Here is a 24,565-nt window from a genome sequence, read left to right as displayed (position 1 = left end):
AGATCTGCAAACCATGGTCAGCACAGTCACTCTGGTGCCACGAAAATCAACCTGCCGGATGATGTTCGATGCGACGCAATACTCAACCTATGAGAGGCCACAGGGGAAACATGTAGAGCAGCAGCTCCATCGGCCATGGTTGGATGAGGGTGTTGATGCCCTCGAAACAGACTTCCCTCTGGCGGCTGTAAAACTGAACCATCTTTGCGTTTCCTGGAACTGCCATGAGGTCCAACTCCAGCCTGCCCCATCTGGCTTGTATAAGGGCAAAGGCCTCCGCTGACAACTCCCACCGCCCCAGATCCAGCCATTGTCTGAGATAGTCTGCCTGCATGTTGTCCACTCTGGCCATGTACGATGCCGCCACACCCACTAGATGGTTTTCCGCCCAAACAATTCCTGTGCCTCCTGCGCCAAACACCACCTTGACAATTGATGTACGCCACCGTCGGTGCATTGTCTGAGAATATTCGCACTGCACATCCTTAAATGAGCTGAAGAAAGGCAAGAAAAGCTTTGCAAACTGCTCTCGTCTCCAATCGGTTGATTGACCAGGATGCCTTCTCTGGTGACCACTGACCTTGGGCAGTTTTCCCCTGACAAATCGTTCCCCAACATCAGAGGCTGGCATCCATGGTCACCATCACCCAGTCCAGAACCTCCAGGTCTATCCCTTTCTCCAAACTGGGACAAGACAGCCACCATGAAAGACTGGAACTGGCATCCCCCTGAAGTAGTAAAGGAACTGGAACTGGCATCCCCCTGAAGTGGTAAAGGAACTTGAAATTCCTCAAGAGTGGATTCCAATGGGATAAAAGCACCCTCTGAAGGGGTCACATATGAGCAAAAGCCCACGGAAGTAACACCAGCATAGATGCCATAGAACCCAGGACCTGCAAGTAGTCCCAGACTCTGGGAATCAAAAACCACAGAAGTTGGAGCACCTGAGCCTGCAACTTGGTCACCCTCTCAGTGGTCAGAAACGCCTTCCTGACCCAGGTATCAAACTGCGCTCCCAGATACTCCAACGACTGGGACAGCTCCAAGTGACTCTTTGCCAGATTCACCACCCAGCTCAACGAGCACAGCAGTTGCATGACCCGTTGAACCAAATGACAACATTCCACTTTTGACTTTGCCCCGATGAGCCGATCGTCCATGTACGGGTGCTCCAAGATTCCTTCCCTCCTGAGTACCGCCGCCACTACCACCATCACCTTCGTGAACGTCCTTGGAGATGTCACTAACCCAAAGGGAAGGGCCCAAAACTGGAACTGCTTTGAAAATCTGCCCCTGAGTACCTTCCCATCCTTGCTCCTGAGGGGGAACCGGAACAATTGCATGCATGCATTGCAACCACTATAAAGTGACCTGCACCGCCTCCCACTTGGCTAGGGAGACAACGGAAAACCACATAGGCTTCCCTGAGCGGGCAAAAACCTTCTAAGGCATAGCCATCTCTTACCACCTCCAGAACCCATTGGTCTGATGTGATTCTGCACCACACATCATAAAACAAGGAATAGTCTCCCTCTGATGGCTTCCAAAGAGGAGCAGAGCAGCTTGCCTTCACTGGCCCCCCTTACCTCCTTCGGCCCCCTGGCCAGCACCTTCACAGGAGGGCCTACGCTGCTCCCAAAAGGACTGCTGCCTACCCAAGCCCTGCTTCTCTGTTGTAGGCAAAGAACCTCTAACTTAACTGAAATCTCCTTGCATCTCAAAAACGAGTGCCTGGCGGAGAGGACTTCTTGCTGGTCTACTTATCCTCGGGTAATTTATTTCCCTTTGATTCCACTGTTTCAACAGCTGTTCCAGATCCTCAATGAACAACAATTTCCCTTTAAAGGGGAGGTTACACAGCTGGCTTTAGACCACACATTCACTGACCAATTCCGCAACCACAGGAGTCTCCGTGCTGCCACATGGAATCCATTATTTCTGGCGGAAGTCCGGACTATATTGTATAGGGCATCCGCCTCACAGGCCACTCCTGTCTCCAAAGCAGGCCGCCTGAGCAGCGTCGTTTCTTGCCCCCGACACCTTCTTTTGTGACTTCTGCACCCAGCACAAGCAAGCTCTCTGCATCAAGCTCCCGCAAACCGCTGCATAAAGGCTTAAGGCTGAGACCTCAGTCTCTTCAACAGAATCTCCAGCTTCTGATCCTGGATATCTTTCAGAGTGGCCAAACCTGCCACAGGGATGGTCATCTTCTTGGTCACTGCTGATACTCTCGCATTTACCTTGGAAAGCTTCCAACATACCATGGTCTGTTCCGGCAAAGGATATAGTTTAGCGATAGCCCTGAACATCTTTAGACCTTCCTCGGGAGATTCCCACTCCCGATCCACCAACGTCGTCACCTTCTTTGGTAAAGGAAATGCCTTAGGCAATCCCCATAGTCCATCCAAGACCAGATTCACTCCCTCATTGTCAGAATCTTCCTGTGTGATCTTCCCAACTTTTTCTTACAGACCAATCTCACCACCCTAGGATCATCCCCTTCTGTGACTGGGATGTCCTCCACACTCTGCATTGTATCAGCCAAAGTGCTCACAGGGACCTTTGTCTGGATCACCCCCTGGACCTCCCTGTGGCTAATCAGTATCTTCTGCCTCGTTCGATGTGTCCTCTTCATCACCAGAGGGATGACAAAAGCCGAAATGTCGAAGAATTCCCCCGCCTCCAACTGCCTGCCTTAGGCTTCTTAGCCAAATGGGTCTTTTGAGGAGAGAGCGCTTAGCTCCTGCCTCCTTCTTAGCCAAAAAGGCCTTATGAAGGATCAGGACAAAGTCTGCAGAGAATTCTTCAGAATCAGTGAAATGCTGATCCTGATCCGCATCTCCCTGGACCTCTTCCCCCTCCCTGTCCCCAACAGGGTGCTGATCAACAGGAAAGAGAGCAGGAGGGGAATCGCGAGACTCCCTTGCAGAAGCCTGGCTCTTAAAACATGGAGCTAAGATGGCTAGCGTCTCCTCCACTGTCCCGCCCCCCCCCCCCCCCGCACGATCGAGTGGAACGACTAACCCCCCCCCCCCCAACGATCGAGTGGAACGACTAACCCCCCCCCCCCACTGCATGAGTCCCGCGGAGGTTCCAACCTATCCGGAGACACAATCTGAGCAAAACATGACTGCATCTAGGCGCAATCGCCTCAAACCACAGCCATGACAATTTCCTGTGCAGAGTCGGAGGCGCCAATAAGCCACGGTCGTGGTTAAAAATACCTCCCTGCTCATTAAAACTGCTGCCGGCGCAGTCAACACGCTCCAAAACTGCTCAGTGGTCCCCCACTCACCCAATTCTGCCTCCCGGCAGCCAAGCCACTCAGCCTAAATCACTGCTTCCTTTATTTATTTAAACAAACAGACCTGCAGTAGCAGACACACAATGGAAGGAGAAGGAAAATGAAATACTTCCCTGCTTCTGGAAGTTGGCAGCCGGCAGCTGAGGGTGACGGGGACCCAGAGGGAGTAGGGAACCAGGACCACTGGCTTTCACTCCCCCTTGAAGCCAAGGGCTGAGCTAGAGCAGGGATTACCAAACCCCCACTCATCCTGCTCTACCTGAGGGATGGCCCACGAAGAAACCTAACACCTCAGGGAGCCCTCTTCTTAGAAATCTTCTTTCTTCCAAACTTAAATCTCTCCTTTTTTTTTTTTTTTAAACTTTAGACTGCAGGTCTGCACCTCTACCATCTGCTGGAGACAGAGAAATACTGAGGGACTGCAGGCGGCACGCTCGGTTATGTAGAAATGCCTGAAGAGTTTTTGTGCTCTGCCTCCATCTGCTGGAAGGGATGCAAAACCCATTTGTCTGGACTGTTCTAGGGTATGAACAGAAAAGGGAAATTTTTATCACAACAGGCACAAATGAATGGCAGATGTGCTCCAGAGAACCCCAGGGCTACACATCTGCTGCAGAGGATCCTCTAGGAGGTATAAATGCTCCAGAGGATCTTCCAGGGAGTACAGAGACTCCTCTACAAAGGGTACATGTTATTTATTTTTAGCTTCTTATATTTTGCTTTTCCAAAAAAATACTGCTTAAAACAAAGAACAGCATAAAAAAAAGAACATATAACATAAGGTACCATAAAATATCATAAACCTTGTATAATTAAGCATAAAATCAGAAGTATGGGCATGAGCATCCCCTCCAGAGGATTTCCAGATCGTTCATCTCCTTTAGAAAGCCTAGGAAAAGACCCCTGTTTCCTGTATACAATGGGCACACAGTGACTGGTGACAGTTCCCTGACCTGGGTTCCTGACTCAGTAAAGGATGAATGTCTGATGAGGGAATCCCGGGGGATCCTCCTCTTTCCAGCTCTGTTTAATGTTGGGTTCGGGGGGGAAGGCATGGCATACATACTTTGCGGAGTTTGCTGAGGAGCTCTGGAATCCCTGCGAGTCGCTCAGTCGCCCGCTGGTAATCCCGGTACTGCAGCACCAACTGCACCATTTCTGGATCTCCGGTACTAACAGCTTCCTGGAGCACTGAGCAGAGAAGGCACACACACAAGGTGGAGAAAAGAAATGGGACAGCGGAGAAACCACGGGAGCGAGGGAGAGAGACAGTAGCAATATTAATATCACAGCCAGTGAATTCCACAACGCACATAAGATAACAGATCAGTGGAAAATCTTCCCAGTGAATGAAATCTACATCTGCAGCCTTGGGCTAGAAGGAAAGACAGGTAGAAACAGGGGATAGAACAATCGGTGGGAGACATCCTGAGACCCTTTGCTGACATTACAGTACAATTTCCATTTAACTTTCTCCACAAGTACATCTGAATTCAGTTCCAAACCACTTTTTAAATATTTTTCCTTTCACTTGGTAGAAAGAGGCCTACAATGTATGTACATGGCTGGCCGGAGAGTATCCAGCAGGTGGGCAGGTCTGTCGATGGCCCTCTCACCTGTCCATCCGCTACTGTTCTCATGGCTGATCTTGGCGTTGAATCGGAGAAGAATTCTGGCAGACTCCAAGTTCCCCAGTGACACAGCCAGATGGAGAGGGGTCCGCCCTCGAGGATCTAGTAATTCCAGGTCATGCTGCAGTTACATAAAGAAAGAGAGAGAGAGAAGTTAATAATGCGAAACGGGAGAATGCCCCTGATCGCACTGCCCTTGGTACGGCATGCAGAGTTTCCATACAGAAATGAGTCACCTGCAATTGACTGCCTTGAGATCTAGGATGGGCCAAAAGAAACCCTCCTTGTATCTTACAACAAAAGAACTGGAATAGCGGACCGTATGTTCTTGCGATTTGGGAACAGCAAATACGATCTGCAAGTTCAACAGCCTCCTTAGGGAGGTCTCCACTGCCACCCTCTTCAGTAGGAGTTGTAAGGACAGACCACAAAGCCATCCAGAGGAATGCAAAGAATTCCACGGCATAGCCTTCTCTTAACACTTCCAGGACCCAGTGGACCCAGCTCTGAAAAGTGAAACAGTGAAGCTGCTCTGCTCTTGGAGTCTGCATTCTTCCAAGGCTTTCTGGATTGAAAGGTCTGAAAACACTGAGAAGTCGTTCCCCTGCAAGGACAACAATGCCTGTAGCCTCTAGCATGACCTCTTGCCCAAAAGGACGCAATGCTAACTTTTTATCCTCTGGCAAAAGGGGGACCTGGGATTTCTCTCATCTATGTAACATGTTCTCCAACTCACTTTCAAATAAAAGACAACCCTTAAAGGGTAACCTAGTGAGAGTGGACTTAAAAATTGAATCTGCTAACCAATTTCGCAACCACAGCTAATGCCTAGCCGCTCTCGCAAAGCAAACAAAGTCACAGTCTGCATCAACTAAGGCAGCGGCTCCCGGTTCTGACAGCGCTCCGCTACTTGATTCCGCTCCCTGAGGCTCCTGAGAGGCGTAGACTTCACCTGAGAACCAAGGAGCAGCAAAAAGTAATTCTGTTGCTCTGGTCTCAAGACCTGAATAAGGATAACTTCAATTCTTCTATCCTGAGCATCTTGAAGAGTTGCCCCTCCTTTTATTGGAAAGGTGGTCTCCTTAGAAAGAGAACATTCCAGCGCTTCCATCTTCGGAAAATGTAACCTCTATTTCACTACAGGTCACCAAAGCGGGCCCCCTTTTAAGTCTTGCTTCTGGAGTGCTCCATACAAGGGCAAGCAGCTTTCGAATTGCTTCCAGGAGGGGAAACAAAAAAGAAACGAGGCAGAGATCTATGTGGCCCTAAACCCAGAGGAACTGTCCTGTCCGCAGAGGGGAGAAACCCAATTCTTCATCAGAATAATCTGCATCCACATTCTCCTGCATATCATCAGGGATTACAATTGGGAACCCTGAGTACGCAATCCCGGTTTGAAAGTATCACCGTCTCTGCCGAGCGCCCCTGCAGAAATGTCTGTAGTCACTGGAAAATTCCATTCAGGAAAAGGAGGATGGGCCCATACTAGGCCCTAATCTGACGTCCTTGGGTTGAACATCCCCTGAAGATGCTTCGATCCCGGGGTCAACTGAAGAGGGGGACACCTTCAGCTCCAGTCCCTCTGACCGACAGCCCAATGTCCAAGCAGCACTGGTAGACTCGCAGAAATCCTTGACACTATTGCCCTTATATGGCAAGCAGTACTTATCGTTAGGCACTTAGACTTGTCACCGGTGCCATACCGCTTCGCTTTCCTTGTGTTCCCAAATAAAGGATGCGCTCAAGAACACTCACACTATGCTTGCGCTCAAATAGGCACTCGCACTTCGTACATGCTCAATTAGGCACTCAGGGGATGCTCGGCACGTGCATAAGTCGGCGCACAGCATGTGCACAAGCAGCGCTCAGTAGGCGCTCAGCAAATATAGGCCACGACCTTCAGTGCACAAGTAGGCCCGTGCGTGTCTATTTCACCACATCACTGTGCAGGAATCATGTGCACAAACAAATGTGTGAAATCGCTGGTATGGCCTAACATGCGGCTCAAAGCCTGGGAACGGGGCCAAGCCAGAAGTTGCTCAACCTGCCATGCCTACGCATCTTACTAAACTCCCCCGTGAAGTGAAAAGGAAGAAGGAAAAGACACCGACCAATCATGCCGAGGGAGAACACCTAGTAAGGAAGGAATAGGGAAAAGAAAACCACCCTATTCTCCCTTGTTATTTATATATATATATATATTTTTTTTTTACTCGAGCTCAGCTGTCCCTGACAGAGTACGACCGGGTCTCCAGCTACAGGGGGAGAGGGCAAAAGCCTTTACCACCAAGTCTCCCTCGTCCTTCAACTGCTTCAACTTTTTTTTTAAGTCCACACCTGAAAAGGCTGCTGGACCAAGGGCGCTCAACTGAGGGAGGGACCCATTGGGGTCACCTCAGGAGTACAAGCTTTTTTACTACAAGCAATCCCCAATAAGGAAATGCATGTCCACCATCTGCTGGAGATGGAGAATATGAGGAATACTGGCGGGCTGATGTCGGGGCAGGGCTATATATATATATATATATTTCCATGACTAATCAGCTTTTACGCCATCTGCTGGTAGAGATGCATAACCCACTTTGTGGGGACTGGCCTGCCTGAGGGCAGAGGAAATATTTATTTTCCTGGGAGTTAACCTAGGTAGTGGCAGACACGCAACCTGAAAAGGTCAAACTGAGGGGGAGGGTATGTGAAAGAGTGTGTTGGATCAGCCTCAAAAGCACAGGAGCAAACATTTAGCCTGGTCCACCCTAAGCCAGACAGGAAGGGAATTCCGCTCTGAGAAAGGGATAAGAAGCTAGGCCCAGGGGGGAGGCGTAACCAGGAAAGAGAAGCCTAGGGAAGGCCAATCCTGCTATCTTTTGTTTGAGAACTGCTAAGATAAGTAGAGCTGCTGCTTTTGTTACATTTCTTTTTGTGATTAATAAACAGCTTATGAGGAAACAGCCATAGTCTCTGAAACTGATCACTAATTAAGCTATGGAATTTGGTCGCCAGAACACGCGGTTAAGACTAGTAGTAAAATTAAGTTTAATACAAGGTTTGGACAAAGTTCTGGAGGACAAGTCCATAAATAATTATTAGCCAGATGGACTTTGGATGGATCCTCCACCTCTTGGGGAGAGCAACATGAAGCAGACTTTCATATTACAATCTGCCAGGTGCTTCCAGGCGACCTGGGACCTGCCACTGTCGGAAACAGGACGCTGGGCTCTATGGAGCATGGCCCGTCTTATGAGAAAGAGCAAACTATCAGAGGGTATGGTGCATACAGAGGGCTGACGAAGATAAGGGTTTTCTGCTCAGCGAGGGGTGGAGGTTAGGTTTTCTGCTCACCAGTGAGGAAAAGGGTTAGGTTTTGTACTCACTGCTCATAAGCACGAGGTGATAACAGAGCAGATAAGGGTTTTGGCAGTGTGTACAGAAAGAGAGATGGGTTTTGGTTATATAGAAAGACACGTTTTAGCAGACCCCTCCCAACAATCTTATCAGTCTGTCCTGACTAGACGTTTGTTTTTGTACAGCGCTGCATGTCTCTTGTAGCGCTATATAAATGAGCATTAGCAAGAGAGGAATCTAAGACGAGCCGAGGGGACTAGGAAGAGGACAGTGTTAGCCAGAGAGACAGGCAGAGGGAGAAGGTGGGAAGTGCGCTAGAGGGGAAAGTTTAAAGGTGCCAGTGTCGGACATACTGAAATCTGGAACTGGATTCTTGTGGGAAATTCTGTGGTGGAAGCAGAGCCTGGAGTCAACAGAAAGATGGTACTGAAAGCCATAGGAAAAGATCAGATCAATAAAGAGAAGGGGGCCCCAGACAGAGACCCGAGACGCACTGAGAATGGGATAGCAGTGAAGGAGGATCCACCAGAAAGAGCGTGAAGACAAAATGCAGTCCAAAAATCCAAGGAGAAGAGGGTGACCAACAGAAGACAGGTCACGGAGGACGAGGATCACATAGAGGCCATGAAGAAATCATGGGAGACTTTAGCAAGGGCTGTTTCTATGGGACGTATAGATTGGCAGGGATGAAGACTAGCTTGAGATGAAATAAAGGCACTGGAGGTGAACTGCACATGAGGAACTGGGATGTGAAAGGGAGGAGGAAGATGGGATGATATATAAACGAGAATGACAGTCGTTTCACTAACAGATCTTTTTCAGCTGTAATTCCAGGCCTATGGAATTGTCTTCCATTGGAATTAAGAGAAGTAAATTTAGTAAAATTCCGTGCAAAGTTGAAAACATGGGTTAAATCTGTTAATAATTAGATCTTTTTGTTTTGTGGGATTTGGTGTTTGGAATTCATGCCAATTGCAGAATACCTTAATAATGATGGATAATTAGTTGTGTCTTGTTGTGGGTGAGGATGGGTTAGTTATAGGTGGGGATATATAGTTTTTAATTTTTCTATTAATGGTGTGATTTATTTTGTATTTTATGTTTGCTTATTGCTTTGGGCAATTGTCTCAGTCTGCAAAGTGATTCATAAATGCTGTTAAAAAAAAGATAGATGATAGAGCGGGCAGGGTCCAGTGAAGGTTTTTTTTTGGAGGTGTGGTGTGATAACAGAATGTTTGAAGGCAGCGAGGAAAGTTGCAGTGGAGGGTGATTGATTGGAGGATAGGACAGATGGCTTGGATGACTACAGGGGAGACAGACCTGGAGAGCCAGGGGGGAACGGCGTTAGAGGAATAAGTAGTAGATTTGGGGGAGAGAGATGGCCCGTTTCCTCCTTTGTGATTACAGAAAAAGGCAGGCAATATATAGCAGGGGCAGAAAGAAGGAGAAAGGAATGGCGTGGTGAGGGTGGAGGTGTCCCTGGTCGTGGAACGCACGTCAGCTATATTCTGGGCAAAGAGTGGAGAGGGTGGAGGTGTACCTGGTCGTGGAACGCACGTCAGCTATATTCTGGGCAAAGAGTGGTGAGGGTAGAGGTGTACCTGGTCGTGGAACGCACGTCAGCTATATTCTGGGCAAAGAGTGGAGAGGGTGGAGGTGTACCTGGTCGTGGAACGCACGTCAGCTTTATTCTGGGCAAAGAGTGGAGAGGGTGGAGGTGTACCTGGTCGTGGAACGCACGTCAGCTATATTCTGGGCAAAGAGTGGAGAGGGTGGAGGTGTACCTGGTCGTGGAACGCACGTCAGCTATATTCTGGGCAAAGAGTGGTGAGGGTAGAGGTGTACCTGGTCGTGGAACGCACGTCAGCTATATTCTGGGCAAAGAGTGGAGAGGGTGGAGGTGTACCTGGTCGTGGAACGCACGTCAGCTTTATTCTGGGCAAAGAGTGGAGAGGGTGGAGGTGTACCTGGTCGTGGAACGCACGTCAGCTATATTCTGGGCAAAGAATGGAGAGGGTGGAGGTGTACCTGGTCGTGGAACGCACGTCAGCTATATTCTGGGCAAAGAGTGGTGAGGGTAGAGGTGTACCTGGTCGTGGAACGCACGTCAGCTATATTCTGGGCAAAGAGTGGAGAGGGTGGAGGTGTCCCTGGTCGTGGAACGCACGTCAGCTATATTCTGGGCAAAGAGTGGAGAGGGTGGAGGTGTACCTGGTCGTGGAACGCACGTCAGCTATATTCTGGGCAAAGAGTGGTGAGGGTAGAGGTGTACCTGGTCGTGGAACGCACGTCAGCTATATTCTGGGCAAAGAGTGGAGAGGGTGGAGGTGTCCCTGGTCGTGGAACGCACGTCAGCTATATTCTGGGCAAAGAGTGGAGAGGGTGGAGGTGTACCTGGTCGTGGAACGCACGTCAGCTATATTCTGGGCAAAGAATGGAGAGGGTGGAGGTGTACCTGGTCGTGGAACGCACGTCAGCTATATTCTGGGCAAAGAGTGGAGAGGGTGGAGGTGTACCTGGTCGTGGAACGCACGTCAGCTATATTCTGGGCAAAGAGTGGAGAGGGTGGAGGTGTACCTGGTCGTGGAACGCACGTCAGCTATATTCTGGGCAAAGAGTGGAGAGGGTGGAGGTGTACCTGGTCGTGGAACGCACGTCAGCTATATTCTGGGCAAAGAGTGGAGAGGGTGGAGGTGTACCTGGTCGTGGAACGCACGTCAGCTATATTCTGGGCAAAGAATGGAGAGGGTGGAGGTGTACCTGGTCGTGGAACGCACGTCAGCTATATTCTGGGCAAAGAGTGGAGAGGGTGGAGGTGTACCTGGTCGTGGAACGCACGTCAGCTATATTCTGGGCAAAGAGTGGAGAGGGTGGAGGTGTACCTGGTCGTGGAACGCACGTCAGCTATATTCTGGGCAAAGAGTGGTGAGGGTGGAGGTGTACCTGGTCGTGGAACGCACGTCAGCTATATTCTGGGCAAAGAGTGGAGAGGGTGGAGGTGTACCTGGTCGTGGAACGCACGTCAGCTATATTCTGGGCAAAGAGTGGTGAGGGTGGAGGTGTACCTGGTCGTGGAACGCACGTCAGCTATATTCTGGGCAAAGAGTGGTGAGGGTGGAGGTGTACCTGGTCGTGGAACGCACGTCAGCTATATTCTGGGCAAAGAGTGGAGAGGGTGGAGGTGTACCTGGTCGTGGAACGCACGTCAGCTATATTCTGGGCAAAGAGTGGTGAGGGTGGAGGTGTACCTGGTCGTGGAACGCACGTCAGCTATATTCTGGGCAAAGAATGGAGAGGGTGGAGGTGTACCTGGTCGTGGAACGCACGTCAGCTATATTCTGGGCAAAGAATGGAGAGGGTGGAGGTGTACCTGGTCGTGGAACGCACGTCAGCTATATTCTGGGCAAAGAGTGGTGAGGGTGGAGGTGTACCTGGTCGTGGAACGCACGTCAGCTATATTCTGGGCAAAGAATGGAGAGGGTGGAGGTGTACCTGGTAGTGGAACGCACGTCAGCTATATTCTGGGCAAAGAGTGGAGAGGGTGGAGGTGTACCTGGTCGTGGAACGCACGTCAGCTATATTCTGGGCAAAGAATGGAGAGGGTGGAGGTGTACCTGGTAGTGGAACGCACGTCAGCTATATTCTGGGCAAAGAGTGGAGAGGGTGGAGGTGTACCTGGTCGTGGAACGCACGTCAGCTATATTCTGGGCAAAGAGTGGAGAGGGTGGAGGTGTACCTGGTCGTGGAACGCACGTCAGCTATATTCTGGGCAAAGAATGGAGAGGGTGGAGGTGTACCTGGTCGTGGAACGCACGTCAGCTATATTCTGGGCAAAGAGTGGTGAGGGTAGAGGTGTACCTGGTCGTGGAACGCACGTCAGCTATATTCTGGGCAAAGAGTGGTGAGGGTGGAGGTGTACCTGGTCGTGGAACGCACGTCAGCTATATTCTGGGCAAAGAGTGGTGAGGGTGGAGGTGTCCCTGGTCGTGGAACGCACGTCAGCTATATTCTGGGCAAAGAATGGAGAGGGTGGAGGTGTACCTGGTCGTGGAACGCACGTCAGCTATATTCTGGGCAAAGAATGGAGAGGGTGGAGGTGTCCCTGGTCGTGGAACGCACGTCAGCTATATTCTGGGCAAAGAGTGGAGAGGGTGGAGGTGTACCTGGTCGTGGAACGCACGTCAGCTATATTCTGGGCAAAGAGTGGTGAGGGTGGAGGTGTACCTGGTCGTGGAACGCACGTCAGCTATATTCTGGGCAAAGAGTGGAGAGGGTGGAGGTGTCCCTGGTCGTGGAACGCACGTCACCTATATTCTGGGCAAAGAGTGGAGAGGGTGGAGGTGTCCCTGGTCGTGGAACGCACGTCAGCTATATTCTGGGCAAAGAGTGGAGGGAGGCAGTTTGAGCAGGGAGGTGAGGCAAAGCTGATGGACTGTGTGTACTTGCTTGCTAAGTTCACCAGTAGACCAGAAGGTGGTGAGCATGAATTTAAAGTGTAGCCACAAATGAACCTGAAGAATATACTTGTTTGTGGTATATGTGAACAATATTTTGGTTATCAAGAGGGATCGGATGTGAAAAAATTATTCAGGAAAGCGCTCAAAATCCACTTGTTCTCATTAGCATTTGACTGTGATACACCACACGCTAATCTCATCATCATGTAAAGCACTACTTTATGTGAATTTTGTCTTTGCTGTTTTAGTTTTGGCTGGATTTCATCCTGGATTGTATTTATGTTCATTTATATTATGTATGTAATCTTTGTAGTCTGCCCTGAACGTTTGCTGATGCAAGTGTACAAGAAATTCTTTTAAATACTGATGTTAAATTGACTCCTAATGCAATTAGTCCTTACTGATTCATCAGTGGGAATCCAGCGCAGGCACATCAGAAATGAAATGTATAATAGTGTTTCATTTATCGGAGGATAACAAAAACTGCAGCAGGAAATCACCTCCCAATCATCTAGCGTAGATGTTTCACGTTCTTCTGATTTGATGCTGCCGGCCAGAGCCCTTTCATGAAGTTGGGACAGCTGTGCGTGTGCCATCAGATTGCCAGCTCACTCGATGTTTTCAAGATAAGCTGATCCAATCCTGATTTTAGCCTACAGCCTACCTGGGCTTGCAATCCTGCTCTTTTTAGGGACATGAATAGGGAATTCAGAATTGTAAATCAAACCAGGACTGAATCAACCTAAAGGGAGCCAGCTGGTAACCCAGTCTCATTGGCCAGAGATGGTGTCTATGCCAAGGTCCGAGCAGGGAAACTGTTGGAAGTTAAAACCCCAGAATATCCTGTGCCAGCAGCTGTAAGCACAGACCCTGGGTCCCTATCGTGTCATAGCTCTTAGCCCCAATCTTGGGTCCCTATCGTGTCACAGCTGTCTGTGCTGAATCGGGGGCTCTACTGTGCTCTTCTTATGATCCTCGACAGCTTTGAGATCTGCATCTCTTATGTACAAGTTGTGCTCATAAGTTTATTTATTTTAAAACATTTTTATACCGTCTTTTCACAGACAATAGCTGACCAAAACGGTTTACAATAACAATTTTTTAAAGAATAAAACAAATAAAACTAAAATAAATAAAATAGGAGATAACAACTAATTAAATAAAATCTATAAAAAACAAAAAAAAATAGTAAAGTTAAGAAAAAAAAAAATACAATGGCTTTCGTTAAACCCCAATTCTAATAAACATCCCTGGCAGAATTTGTAAGATATGTAGCATTTTAAGAAAAAACGAGTGATCAGACAAAAACACGTCTTGTTATTTTTTTAATGTGTTTCAAATTAAACTATTTTATGAATCACAGAATAGCAAATCATTAAACAAACCATAGCAATAAAGGAAATAATAAAATGGTCCTGGATCAAAAGTTTACACACCCTTGAATGTTTGGGCTGATAATATATACAAGCTGACACACAGGTTGAAATGGCGATGAAGTGAAGGTATCTACACCCGTTTGGCGTCACGGCATGTGACATCACACCTTGAGCTACGCGCGTATCTTATAAAATCCAGCGTACTTTTGTTCGCGCCTGGTGCGCGAACAAAAGTACGTGCTCGCGCAAATTTATAAAATCTGCCTCTGACTTTGGTGATTACTGAAGCATGGGGAAAGCAAAAGAACTGTCAAAGGATCTGGGAGCAAAAGTAGCTTAACTTTATAAATCAGTAAAAGGATATAAAAATATATCCAAAGATTTGAAAATGCCGATCAGTACTGTTCAAATTCTGATAAAGTAGAAGAAAATTATGGGTTCGACTAATACCAAGCCAGACTAAGAAAGATTTCAGACACAACTAAGAAAATGTATTCGAATACAAAAAAAACCCAATAAGCAACTTCTACTGAAATACAGGCTTCTCTGAAACAAAGTGGAGCGGGTGTTTCAGCATACACAATAAGGAGTTGAACAAAAATAGGCTGCATGGTAGAGCTGCCAGATAAAAAGCATTCCTGCACCAATACCACAAAACAGCCCGCTTTCAATACACCAAACAGCACCTAGAGAAGCCTCAAAACTTCTGGAATAAAATGATTTGGAGTGATGAGACCAAGATTGAACTTTATGGTCACCACCATGAACACTGTATTTGGAGAGGAGTCAACACCATCCCTACCTTGAAGCATGGAGGTGGTTCTCTGCTGTTTTGGGGGGGGGGGGAGGGGGGAGAGCTACAGTGAAACAGGAAATTTAGTCAAAATTGATGGCAGGATGAATGCAGCATCTTATCAGAAAATATTGGAGGAGAATCTGCGTATGGGGTGCATTTGGACTTTCCAACATGTCAATGATCCGAAACATTAAGGCCAGGTCACCCCTTCAGCGGCTGCAGCGGAAGAAAGTGAAGGCTCTGGAGTGGTCACCACAGTCTCCTGACCTCAACATCATTGAGCCACTTTGGGGAGAACTCAAACCTGCAGCTCATGCAAGACAACCAAAGAATTTACAGGATCTGGAGGCTTTATTGCAAGAGGAACGGGCAGCTTTACCCAGGAGAAAACAAAGGGCCTCATTCACAGCTACCACTAAAGGCTGCAAGCAGTCATGGATGCAAAAAGGGGGCAATGCACGATAGTAAGAACTAAGGGTATGTAAATGTTTGAACAGGACCTTTATTATTTCCTTTAGTTCTATGATTTAATGATTGTGCTCTTCTGTGATGCATAAAATAGTTTAATTTGAAACATTAAAAATAACAGACGTTTTGTCTGATCACTCATGTTTTCTTAAGATGATCTTACAAATTCTGCCAGGGGTATGTAAACTTATGAGCACAACTGTGGATGAGTCCGTGCTCTGTGCCACCCTCCCACCTTCTAAGACACTGCTCCAGCCTAATGTACATATTGATATCCCAAGTTTACACTTCCTCTGTGTACTGAAGTCCAGGCACAGCTCCAACACACACCCCCCCCAGGCCTGAAGTCTCACCCCCACTCCTCGGTGGCAGACACTAACCACCTGGCCTGCTTCTGGTAAAGCAGCCTTCAATGTCTGGTGAAAACAGGACAACGTTCCTGCGCTGAACCTCTCTGCAATTAAGGTTCTCGCATGCCTCCAAGCCATCAGGGGCAGGCTGAGCCACTCCTGAATATGGGGACTTCTCTGAGAAAAGAACTAAAAGTCCTTAGAAGCACTGGGATGAAGCCAGGACCGGTTCAGCCCATCCCCGATGACCTGAAGCCAACTATTAGCAATCCTGCCCAATACAGGAACCAATGGGGAGGGGGGTCAGCTCAAACTTGCACCTTTCTACCATCGAGCTTCTCTTCCGAATCACATATGCCATTCCTCTGGAGTGGTCAGGGCCCCCCTCAGTCTCTTTCTGGAAACAGCATGAAGAAACCCTTAGAATCCTTCCTTTAAATCTGTATGCCATGTACTTGCTTTTTTTTTTTTTTTTTTTTTTTTTAACTTTACTCTTTTCAGACTTCTGTCAAAATGTCCTAAACCACTCAATGTCTCCTGTTTAAAAAAAAATAAAAAAAAAAAAAAAAAAAAATTCCTCCACCCTTGTCAAATCCTTTATTCATCCCCAATGCATTTCAATGGAGCAGCAGGGGAAGGGAGATGTCCTCCTAGAACTACTACTCCTGAACCTTGCAAACTCTTCCTTATAAAAAACAAAATCGGCTCTTCCTCATATTAAAATGTCCTGTTAGCTTGTGATTTTGTAGAGCAAAAAAAAGCGATTCCACCTAGGGTGCCAAAATTACGAAGGAGGCAAAATATTATAGCAGACTCAGACCGTGGCACCCCATGTTTGCGGTAGAATTACGCTTCCCCATCGAAGGAAGGTCTGCATGAGCTGAGGTGGTTCTTGGCAGTATTAACCCAGTGCAGCAAAAGGCGTCACACAAGGGCCAGGCAGCTGAGACTCCACCACTCCTGCTCTGGGGCGGGGGAAAGGTGCTGCAATACCAACCATGCCTAAGAGTGGTACTGCATTTTATATTGGTTCCATGTGCTTATTTTTTATGTAACCCGCCTAGGACCCTGGTAAATCTCTCACTGAGTTCCACGCTGCTACTTCCCCATGGAAAAACATGGGTACGAGCTGACTCCAGGTCATCAGGGACATGCCGAGCAAGTCCGGGTTTTGCAGGCCGGACCTTGTAAGCTCTAAGTTCCCCAAGACAAGCAGGACTGCAACTTCCTATGTACAACTGGGTAAAACTAGAGCTGGATGAGCCGGTTTCTGATGAGCTGGTCCTTCAATAGCCCTACAACGCACAACCTGTATGCCCGCAAACAGAGATAAATTAAACAGCCTTTCCTTATAATCACTGTACTTTCCACAGATGAAGTTTACAGGAATCTGAGAAAATATATAGCAAAGTTTATACCAGGATGGGGATGTTCACTATTTCTTTTATGAGTTACGGGGTTTTTGTGTTCACAGGAAAATACTTGGATCCCTGGTAAAATTTTGATCATGTTTTTTTGGCCCTTACCTTAAAGATGTGCAGTATGCATGTCACACACGTGTTTCTCTAAAGCAGTGATTCCCAAACATCATCTGTGACACCCTAGGCCAGTCAGATTTCCAGGATATCCTCTGCCTCAACTGTATGCAAATATGCCCCACGCATATTCACTGTGAATATCCTGGCTAATATTTTGCTGCTTATATCTTGTTCACTTAACAGTCAACCCTGCATTACGTCTTATACACCAAATAAAACGGTCATTTTAATTTGCAGCAAGCTGACTGGCTGAAACATTTGGCATCAGCTGCCTAAAAATACCAATATCAGGCACACACGCGAATTCCTGCAAGAGTCTCTCTCTCCACAAAAGTAATTAGCTGTAATATTTGTGTCTTCTGCTTCTAAAGCATTATGAAATATGAAAAAATTAAAGCAAGCAAAATTTAGTCTACATTGGTAATAACTCTACAAACAAGTCATTACCTGTAGCTAAGGTCTGTGTTAAAGGCCTTACACCAGGGAGCCCGGAATATTGCTTGGCTCACAGGATGATGCCGCCAGTGCATAAGGCAGTTGTGCTGTCCCCTTTCAGCGCACATGAAGACACAATCCAGGATTGAGGGGAAATCAAAAAGTACAAATCCATGCATGCAATTTGCTCAGCATGTCAATAACGATTGCTTAAATAATGCTGGTGCCTTTCCACATGCTGCGTTGTTACTGGAGAAAAGGACCATAGTTACCTCCCAGATAGCTCCAGGTCATTTAGGAGAGGTTCAACCAGTTCTGGATTTGCCTTATTGCATGCATGGAGATGTAGTCCAGTTTTGTTTGGTTTTTGGAAAATCTGAATTGGGAGCTCTTGTCGGCAATGGGAAGAAAAATAGTATTTATTTATTTATTTATTTTAGTTTTGTTTTTTTTCTCTACCGGCATTCGTGAGAGTATCACATCAAGCCGGTTTACAATAAACAGTGGGGTGATAAACGGAACAGAGAACGAGATAATAACAACATGTGCTAAACATAAAATAGTTACAGTTTTGAAAAACAAAAACAAAAACAACAACAAAGTTGCCTATGTGATAAGGCTCAGCATCACCACATCCTCTGCCTCCAGCGGGCAGAGGCCTAATGCCGCCGGGCCCTCTGGCTGGCCCTCAGCAGCTGTTCAACAGCTGGAGTTTACCCCCTTCCGCGGAGAAGCATTCCAGCGGTGCAAAAAGAAAGGGGGCAGCAGGAACAACCCCCCCCCCCCCGGATGCTGGCTTCTGCTCAATCTGTGCTTTATATGGTTATTGCCCCGGCGTCCCTCCCCCTCAGCATCTGGGAGGGGGGCAAGAAGGTGCCTGTGCAGCGCCGCGTACACCTGCCAGTGATGCATAGGCCTAAGAATGAACAGATGCAGAAAGAGCTGAAGGGAGGGGAGGGGGAGCAGAGGCATGGAGGGAGCCTGCCGCAGAGAGGAGGGGGAGATCGGGGCCGAGCAGGGAGGAGAGGGGCCGGGGGGGGGGGGGGGTACCTGGCCTCGCCGCAGCTCCGCCTCGAGCTCCTGGCACCGGTTCGTCCAGACGAGGAGGTGCAGTGGGAAGCGCTGCTGGACCCAGGCCATCTCTCGGGCATTCTCTTCCCGGGGAAATCCTCGCCGAGAGCCGAAGCTTCCTGTGCGCGGCCGCCCGCCCCCCTCCTCTCCTCCTCCTCCTCCTTCAGCACCGCCGCCCGGCCCGGGCCTCGGCAGCGCCCGCCCGCACCTGGTTCATCGCCGCCCCGCCAGAAGGGGGGGCCAGAGCTGGGCGCTCCCTCCCCCGGAGCCCTGCAAAGGAAGGAAGGAGGCCGGGTGGGAGGGAGAGCAGCAGCGAGGTGAGGAGAGCCCGCAGCGCCCTGGAGCCTCAGTGGCTGCTGCAGCGAGGGAGGGAGAGAAGGGGGGGGGGGGGGTGCCAGAGGAAGGAGCGGGGAGGGCAGCCGCTCAAGTACTTCCAGGTCACCATGGCAACCCGCCGGCCTGCGGGGCCCGGGAAGCGCGCGCGCCCACACGGATTCACCCAGCCCCGTGAGGAGAGAGGGGGCTTTAGGATCAACGTTCTCCCGCCACAGGCCCCCGGCCCCCCCCCCCTCGGTGCACAGCGCGCAGCCATGGGGAAGGCGCCCGAGAACCTCAGCAGGCCCAGCCCGGGCTACGGGAACCTGAGGCAAGTGAAGCGCTGGTGCACCCCCCCCCCCTCCCCAAGGCCCGGTGCGGGTCAAGGCTGGGCCATGGCCAAGAGGGCAGGAGCCCTTGGAATCGGACCTTTATTATTATTATTTATTTAAAGGACTTCCAGCCCGCTCCCTGCAAATACATGGTCGGTGCCGGTTACAGGGACTGCATTCAACAATCTGTTTAAAACACACAAAATAAAATGAAATATAAATCATATATTACAAAAATAACAGCTTGAAACTACAGGGTTTTCAGTTCTTTCTTGAATAGAGGGGGGGTCCTTTTCCATCCTTAATTCTTCCAGGAGCAAGTTCCAGAAGGGAGGTGCCATAAAAAAAAAAAAAAAGCCTTCTTACAGGTCTACTCTGGAAAATTCCCGAGAAGGCAGCACTGTTAGTAGATCAGGCCCAGTAGCCCTAAGCGTAGGTTCACGCTTGGGTGTAGCGGCCATAGTGCACAGTGGTGCACTCGCATCACCAACTTTAAATTGGGGTGTGCTGTGCACCACCAACTTGGGAAGCTATCACGCAGCTGCCCTGGCTCTCCCCCCAGAACAACAGTGCTGCTGCCCACCACCACCACTAATGTTCCCTCTCTAAGCCTGCACATGTGCGCTTGGCACAACCTTTCCTGCGAACACACACAGCTCGCCCCCCCCCCCCCCGCCACTGCACAAGCCTGGATAGGCCGTGGCAAACCCCATCCCGCCATGCACCAAAGCAAAAAAAAAGAGCAGTGGGGCCATAGCAGACCTCATCCCGTTACAGCTGGCGGGGCCGTGGCGGACACCATGCTGCCACGGCCCAAAGCAAAGAGGAGACCAGTGGAGCTGTTAGTGAAGAGGAAGCTGGCAGGATGCAACCCGAAGCGAAGTAGAGGGCGTGTGTGTTTGTGCGAGCACCTCTGTGAGAGCTTGTGTGTCTGTGTGAGCACCTGTGGGTTTGTGCACATGTCTGTGAGAGCTGTATGTGCATGTATATCTGTGAGAGCGCCTATGGGTGTATGCATATGTCTATACGAGAGCCTTTGTGCACGTCTGTGTGAGATCTCATATGCTTATGTGTGTAGGTCTGTATGAGAGCCTGTAGATGTGAGATCTTGTGTGTCTGGGTATGTGTAAGATTGGAGAAGAGTGGTGGTGCTCCCACTTCACAAGAGTGGGAGCAGAGGAAACTGAAAAGTACAGGCCAGTTAGCCTCACCTCAGTGGTGGGAAAATTAATGGAGACTGCTGAAGTAAAGGAGAGTGAACTATCTACAATGCAGTAGGTTGCTCAACCCGAGGCAGAATGGATTCACCAGGGGACAGTCCTGTCAGACTAATCTGTTTGATTTTTTTGATTGGGTGACTAAAGAATTGGATCGAGGAAGAGCGCTTGATGTGATCTACTTGGATTTCAGCAAAGCTTTTGATACAGGCCCACGTAGGAGGCTTGTGAATAAAATGAGAAGCTTTGGGAGTGAGTGCCAAGGTGTTGGAATGGATTACAAACTGGTTGACGGATAGAAGAGAGAACGGTGTTAAGCGGAGTGCCACAAGGATCGGTGTTGGGACCGGTTCTGTTTAAAGCCTTTGTGAGCGACACTGCAGAAGGGTAAAGTTTGTCTGTTTGCGGATGACACTAAGATCTGCAACAGAGTGGACACTCCGGAAGGAGTAGAGAGAATGAGGCGTGATGTAAGAAAACTTGAATGGTGGTTGAAGATATGGCAGCTGGGATTCAATGCCAAGAAGTACAGAGTCATGCATCTGGGGTGCGGTAATCCAAAACAGCTGTATGTGTTGGGGGGTGAAGGGCTGCTGTGCACAGAGTAAGAGAGGGACCTTGGGGTGATGGTGTCTAGCGATCTGAAGATGGCGAAGCAATGTGATAAGGCGATAGCTAAAGCCATTTGGGCAAAGCATACCTAGTTAAATCAAAGAGTAAGCTCTTGAGTGGGCACTTACAGCCCAACGAATATAACACCCCAATATTGCAAAGATTACATTGGTTTCTAGTGCCTCAGCAACTAAAATGTAAAGTCATTATGTTAATAATTAAATCATTTCAAGATAATGCCCCAGGTTATTTATCCAATTTATTTAAAAACTGTTGCAGCCTGGTGACATCTATGTTCGGCTTCACAACATGTTTTAACATGACCTAGCCTAAAGGAGCTGCAGCTAGAGGAAGGTCGCAGTCATGCTCTGAATTATGGAATTCTCTCCCAGATTAAATTAAGTCCATAACAGATTTAAAGGCTTTTTGAAAAAAATGAAAGCTATCCTTTTTCAAGAAGCCTTTTCTATTTCAGTGGGATGATATTGTTTTTAATGTTTTGTTACTATTTTACAGTAGTTTGAATAGGAACCCATGATTTGTAAGATTTTTTGTTAAAGGAATTATGTTATGTTTTTATAGTTTTATTGTAGAATGTCTTTTTTATGATTACATAATTCGCTTAGCATGCGCCATTATAGGTGGAATATAAATATTTTAAATACAGCTAAACAGTACATACTTTGGCGCTGTGCATTCCAACTTGGGCACAAAAAAAGTGCCAACTGTGTGGCTGTAGGTGCCCTCCCAAGAGAGCTTACTCCATTTCACTTGGAGTGCCTTGTCAAAGTGGCCTTGCATTTGAGATTGGCATCGTGCATCCTGAGGTAGGCACAATCTAGCATGCAAGGCCATTGTGCCATGGTGCTAAAGCATATCGTTCGGCTGTAGGTGTCTTCCTCAGAGAGCTTACACTTGGATTTTACTAGCTATGCCTTGCCACAATGGGGCGGGCTCCTACACCTGAAGCCAATGCACTGTGATACAGTTTCCAACAGTGGCCAATCCAAGTCGCACGTACCCAAACATTAAATAAATCTCAAGCTACTATTGCTTATTAATTGATAGCAGTTTATGGATTTTTCCTCTAGGAATTTATCCAATCCTTTTTTAAACCCAGTTACACTAACTGCTGTTAACATATCCTCTGGCAATGAATTCCAGAGCTTAACTATGCGCTCAGTGAAAAATAATTTTCTTCGATTTGTTTTAAATGAGCTACTTGTTAACTTTATGGAGTGTCCCCTAGTCCTATTGTCTGAGAGAGTAAATAACCAATTTTCATTAACTTGTTCAAGTCCTTTCATGATTTTGCAGACCTCTATCATATCCCCCCCCCCCCCCCCAGTCGTCTCTTCTCCAAACTGAACAGCCCTAATTTCCTTAGCTTTACATCATAAGGCAGCCGTTCCATGCCACTTATCATTTTGGTCACCCTTCTCTGTATTTTCTCCAATGCAACTATATCTTTTTTGAGATGCGGCGACCAGAATTCAAGATGCACTCTCACCATGGAGCAATACAGAGGCATTATGACATCCATCTTTTTATTGCCATTCCCTTCCTAATAATTCGTAACATTCTGTTTGCTATTTTGATTGCCACAGCACACTGAACCAACGATTTCAATGTATTATCCACTCTTTCCTGGGTGGCAACTCCTAAGATAGAACCTAAATTGTGTAACTACTTGTCCACATTAAATTTTATCTGCCATTCCCTGTACGTACCCGGATCAGTCCAGACTCCTGGGTTTTGCCTCCCCTCCAGCAGATGGAGACAGAGAAGTTTTGACTGACTCTGTCCTATACCCTCAGGTGCCACTTACAATGCGTCAGTATTTCTCTGTCTCCAGCAGATGGTGGAGGTGCAAAATCCTACAGTCTGTGACTAGAAGATAAAAAAAATAAAAGGAGTATTAGGATATTGTAGGGTTTCTAATTTTTATGATTTTTTTTTTTTTTTAAAGAAAGCCAAAGCGAAGTCGAGTGAGGAAAATCCTTCAGGAGGACGGCTGTTACTGGAGCCTCCCAGGGAGTTGGCAGGTCCTGAGGGGACCATCCTCCCTGGTATTAGAGGCTGTGGGTGGCAGGGGTCGAGGGCCCTGAGGACCAGTTCTGCCCTCAGCGTTAAGGGTTGATACTGGGGAGCCCGGCTCACTCACCCCAGGAGGCAGGACCCACGGTGACAGGTTAAAAAAAAAAACAAACAAAAAAGGCAAAAGCAGAGCAAGTTGGTCGCTACCTGCGGCCATCTCTGTTTGTTCCTCGTGAGGGGAGGGATGCGCTGAGGGCCGAGGAGAGCTGCTTTTTGAACTTTGGGAGCCGCGTCCGCTGCCGATGCCACGTGGTGCGGCCTGCCGCACATGTGAAGACACGCGCGCGCAGCTATCGCCCAACGGCTTGTGCGCTGCCTGTCTTCCCGGCGGCGAGGGCTCCTCCGTGGATGCTGGGAGTGATGGGAGCTAAGGCGTGCTGTGATCCGGCACGCTCCGGACAACCGCGGCATGTTCTTCCCGATAGGTTCCCGCTCAGCGCGGGAATGGACGCCATTTTGAATTCCTTTCACGCGGCGGCGCAAACGGCTGAAAGGGAGGGGAGGTCTCCTCCCTCCTTATCCCCGCAGCGATCGGCTTCTGAGGGGGGGCAGCCCTTGGGAGGAACCAACAACTGCTGCTGAGGAGGGCCCTGAGGGGGCTTCAGACACCTCCTCCTCATCTTTTCCCCCTGATTTCATTATGCTGCTCCACAAGGCCTGTAAGGCCCAGAGGGCGATGAAGAGGCACCTGGGAGGATATTCTAAGGGATTGGCAGGGGCCCGGGCCCCCAAACGGTCTCGACCCTCGGTTAGCGCTGAGGCTCTGAGGGCAAAGCGCCCCTTCAGTCTGCGTTGGCCCCTGAGTGGAATGGCTCCTCCTCCGAGGATTCTGAGCCGAACGACAAGCCACCGCAGGGGCCAGACCACGGGGAGGATCAGGGCCATGGTCCCTCATGTCGTTGAAGGTGATGATCCCAAAGTGGTTCGTCTCTTTAGAAGGGACGAGCTGGGCCCCCTTACACTGGCGGTTCTAGAGGAATTAGGCATTGAGACTCTGGGGACCACTGATCCAGTTATGGTGGGCCTTTGTGGTCCAACCCGGTCCTTTCCCTTCCATCTGTGTCACCGATTTGTTGTTTCAGGAGTGGGACACTCCAGACTTGGGATTGAAAGTCAGTAAAGCCATGGACAAGCTCTATCCTTTACTGGAAGAGACCTTGGATCTCCTGCGAGTCCCCAAAGTTGAGGCAGCTGTGTCGGCAGTCACCAAAAAGACCACCATCC

At 48.6% G+C, this 24,565-nt stretch overlaps 1 protein-coding gene across 1 annotated transcript in view; it reads right to left on the bottom strand.

The window, feature by feature from the left end:
* Positions 1–19,168, bottom strand: part of ANKRD13D (ankyrin repeat domain 13D) — a 54,927-nt gene extending 35,759 nt beyond the window's left edge. The window contains exons 1-3 of the mRNA XM_029574336.1: positions 18,748–19,168; positions 4,921–5,056; positions 4,371–4,495 (exon numbers count right to left, since the gene is read on the bottom strand). Coding sequence (XP_029430196.1) covers positions 4,371–4,495; positions 4,921–5,056; positions 18,748–18,837 — 351 coding nt within the window. The 5' untranslated portion in view covers positions 18,838–19,168. The remainder of the gene's footprint in view (positions 1–4,370; positions 4,496–4,920; positions 5,057–18,747) is intronic.
* Positions 19,169–24,565: the final 5,397 nt, after the last annotated feature.

This window comes from Rhinatrema bivittatum, chromosome 13 (genome assembly GCF_901001135.1).
Source record: "Rhinatrema bivittatum chromosome 13, aRhiBiv1.1, whole genome shotgun sequence".
Taxonomy (NCBI): domain Eukaryota; kingdom Metazoa; phylum Chordata; class Amphibia; order Gymnophiona; family Rhinatrematidae; genus Rhinatrema; species Rhinatrema bivittatum.
The sequence above is the reverse complement of the archived record's forward strand: the minus strand, read 5'-3'. Positions and strand labels throughout refer to the sequence as shown.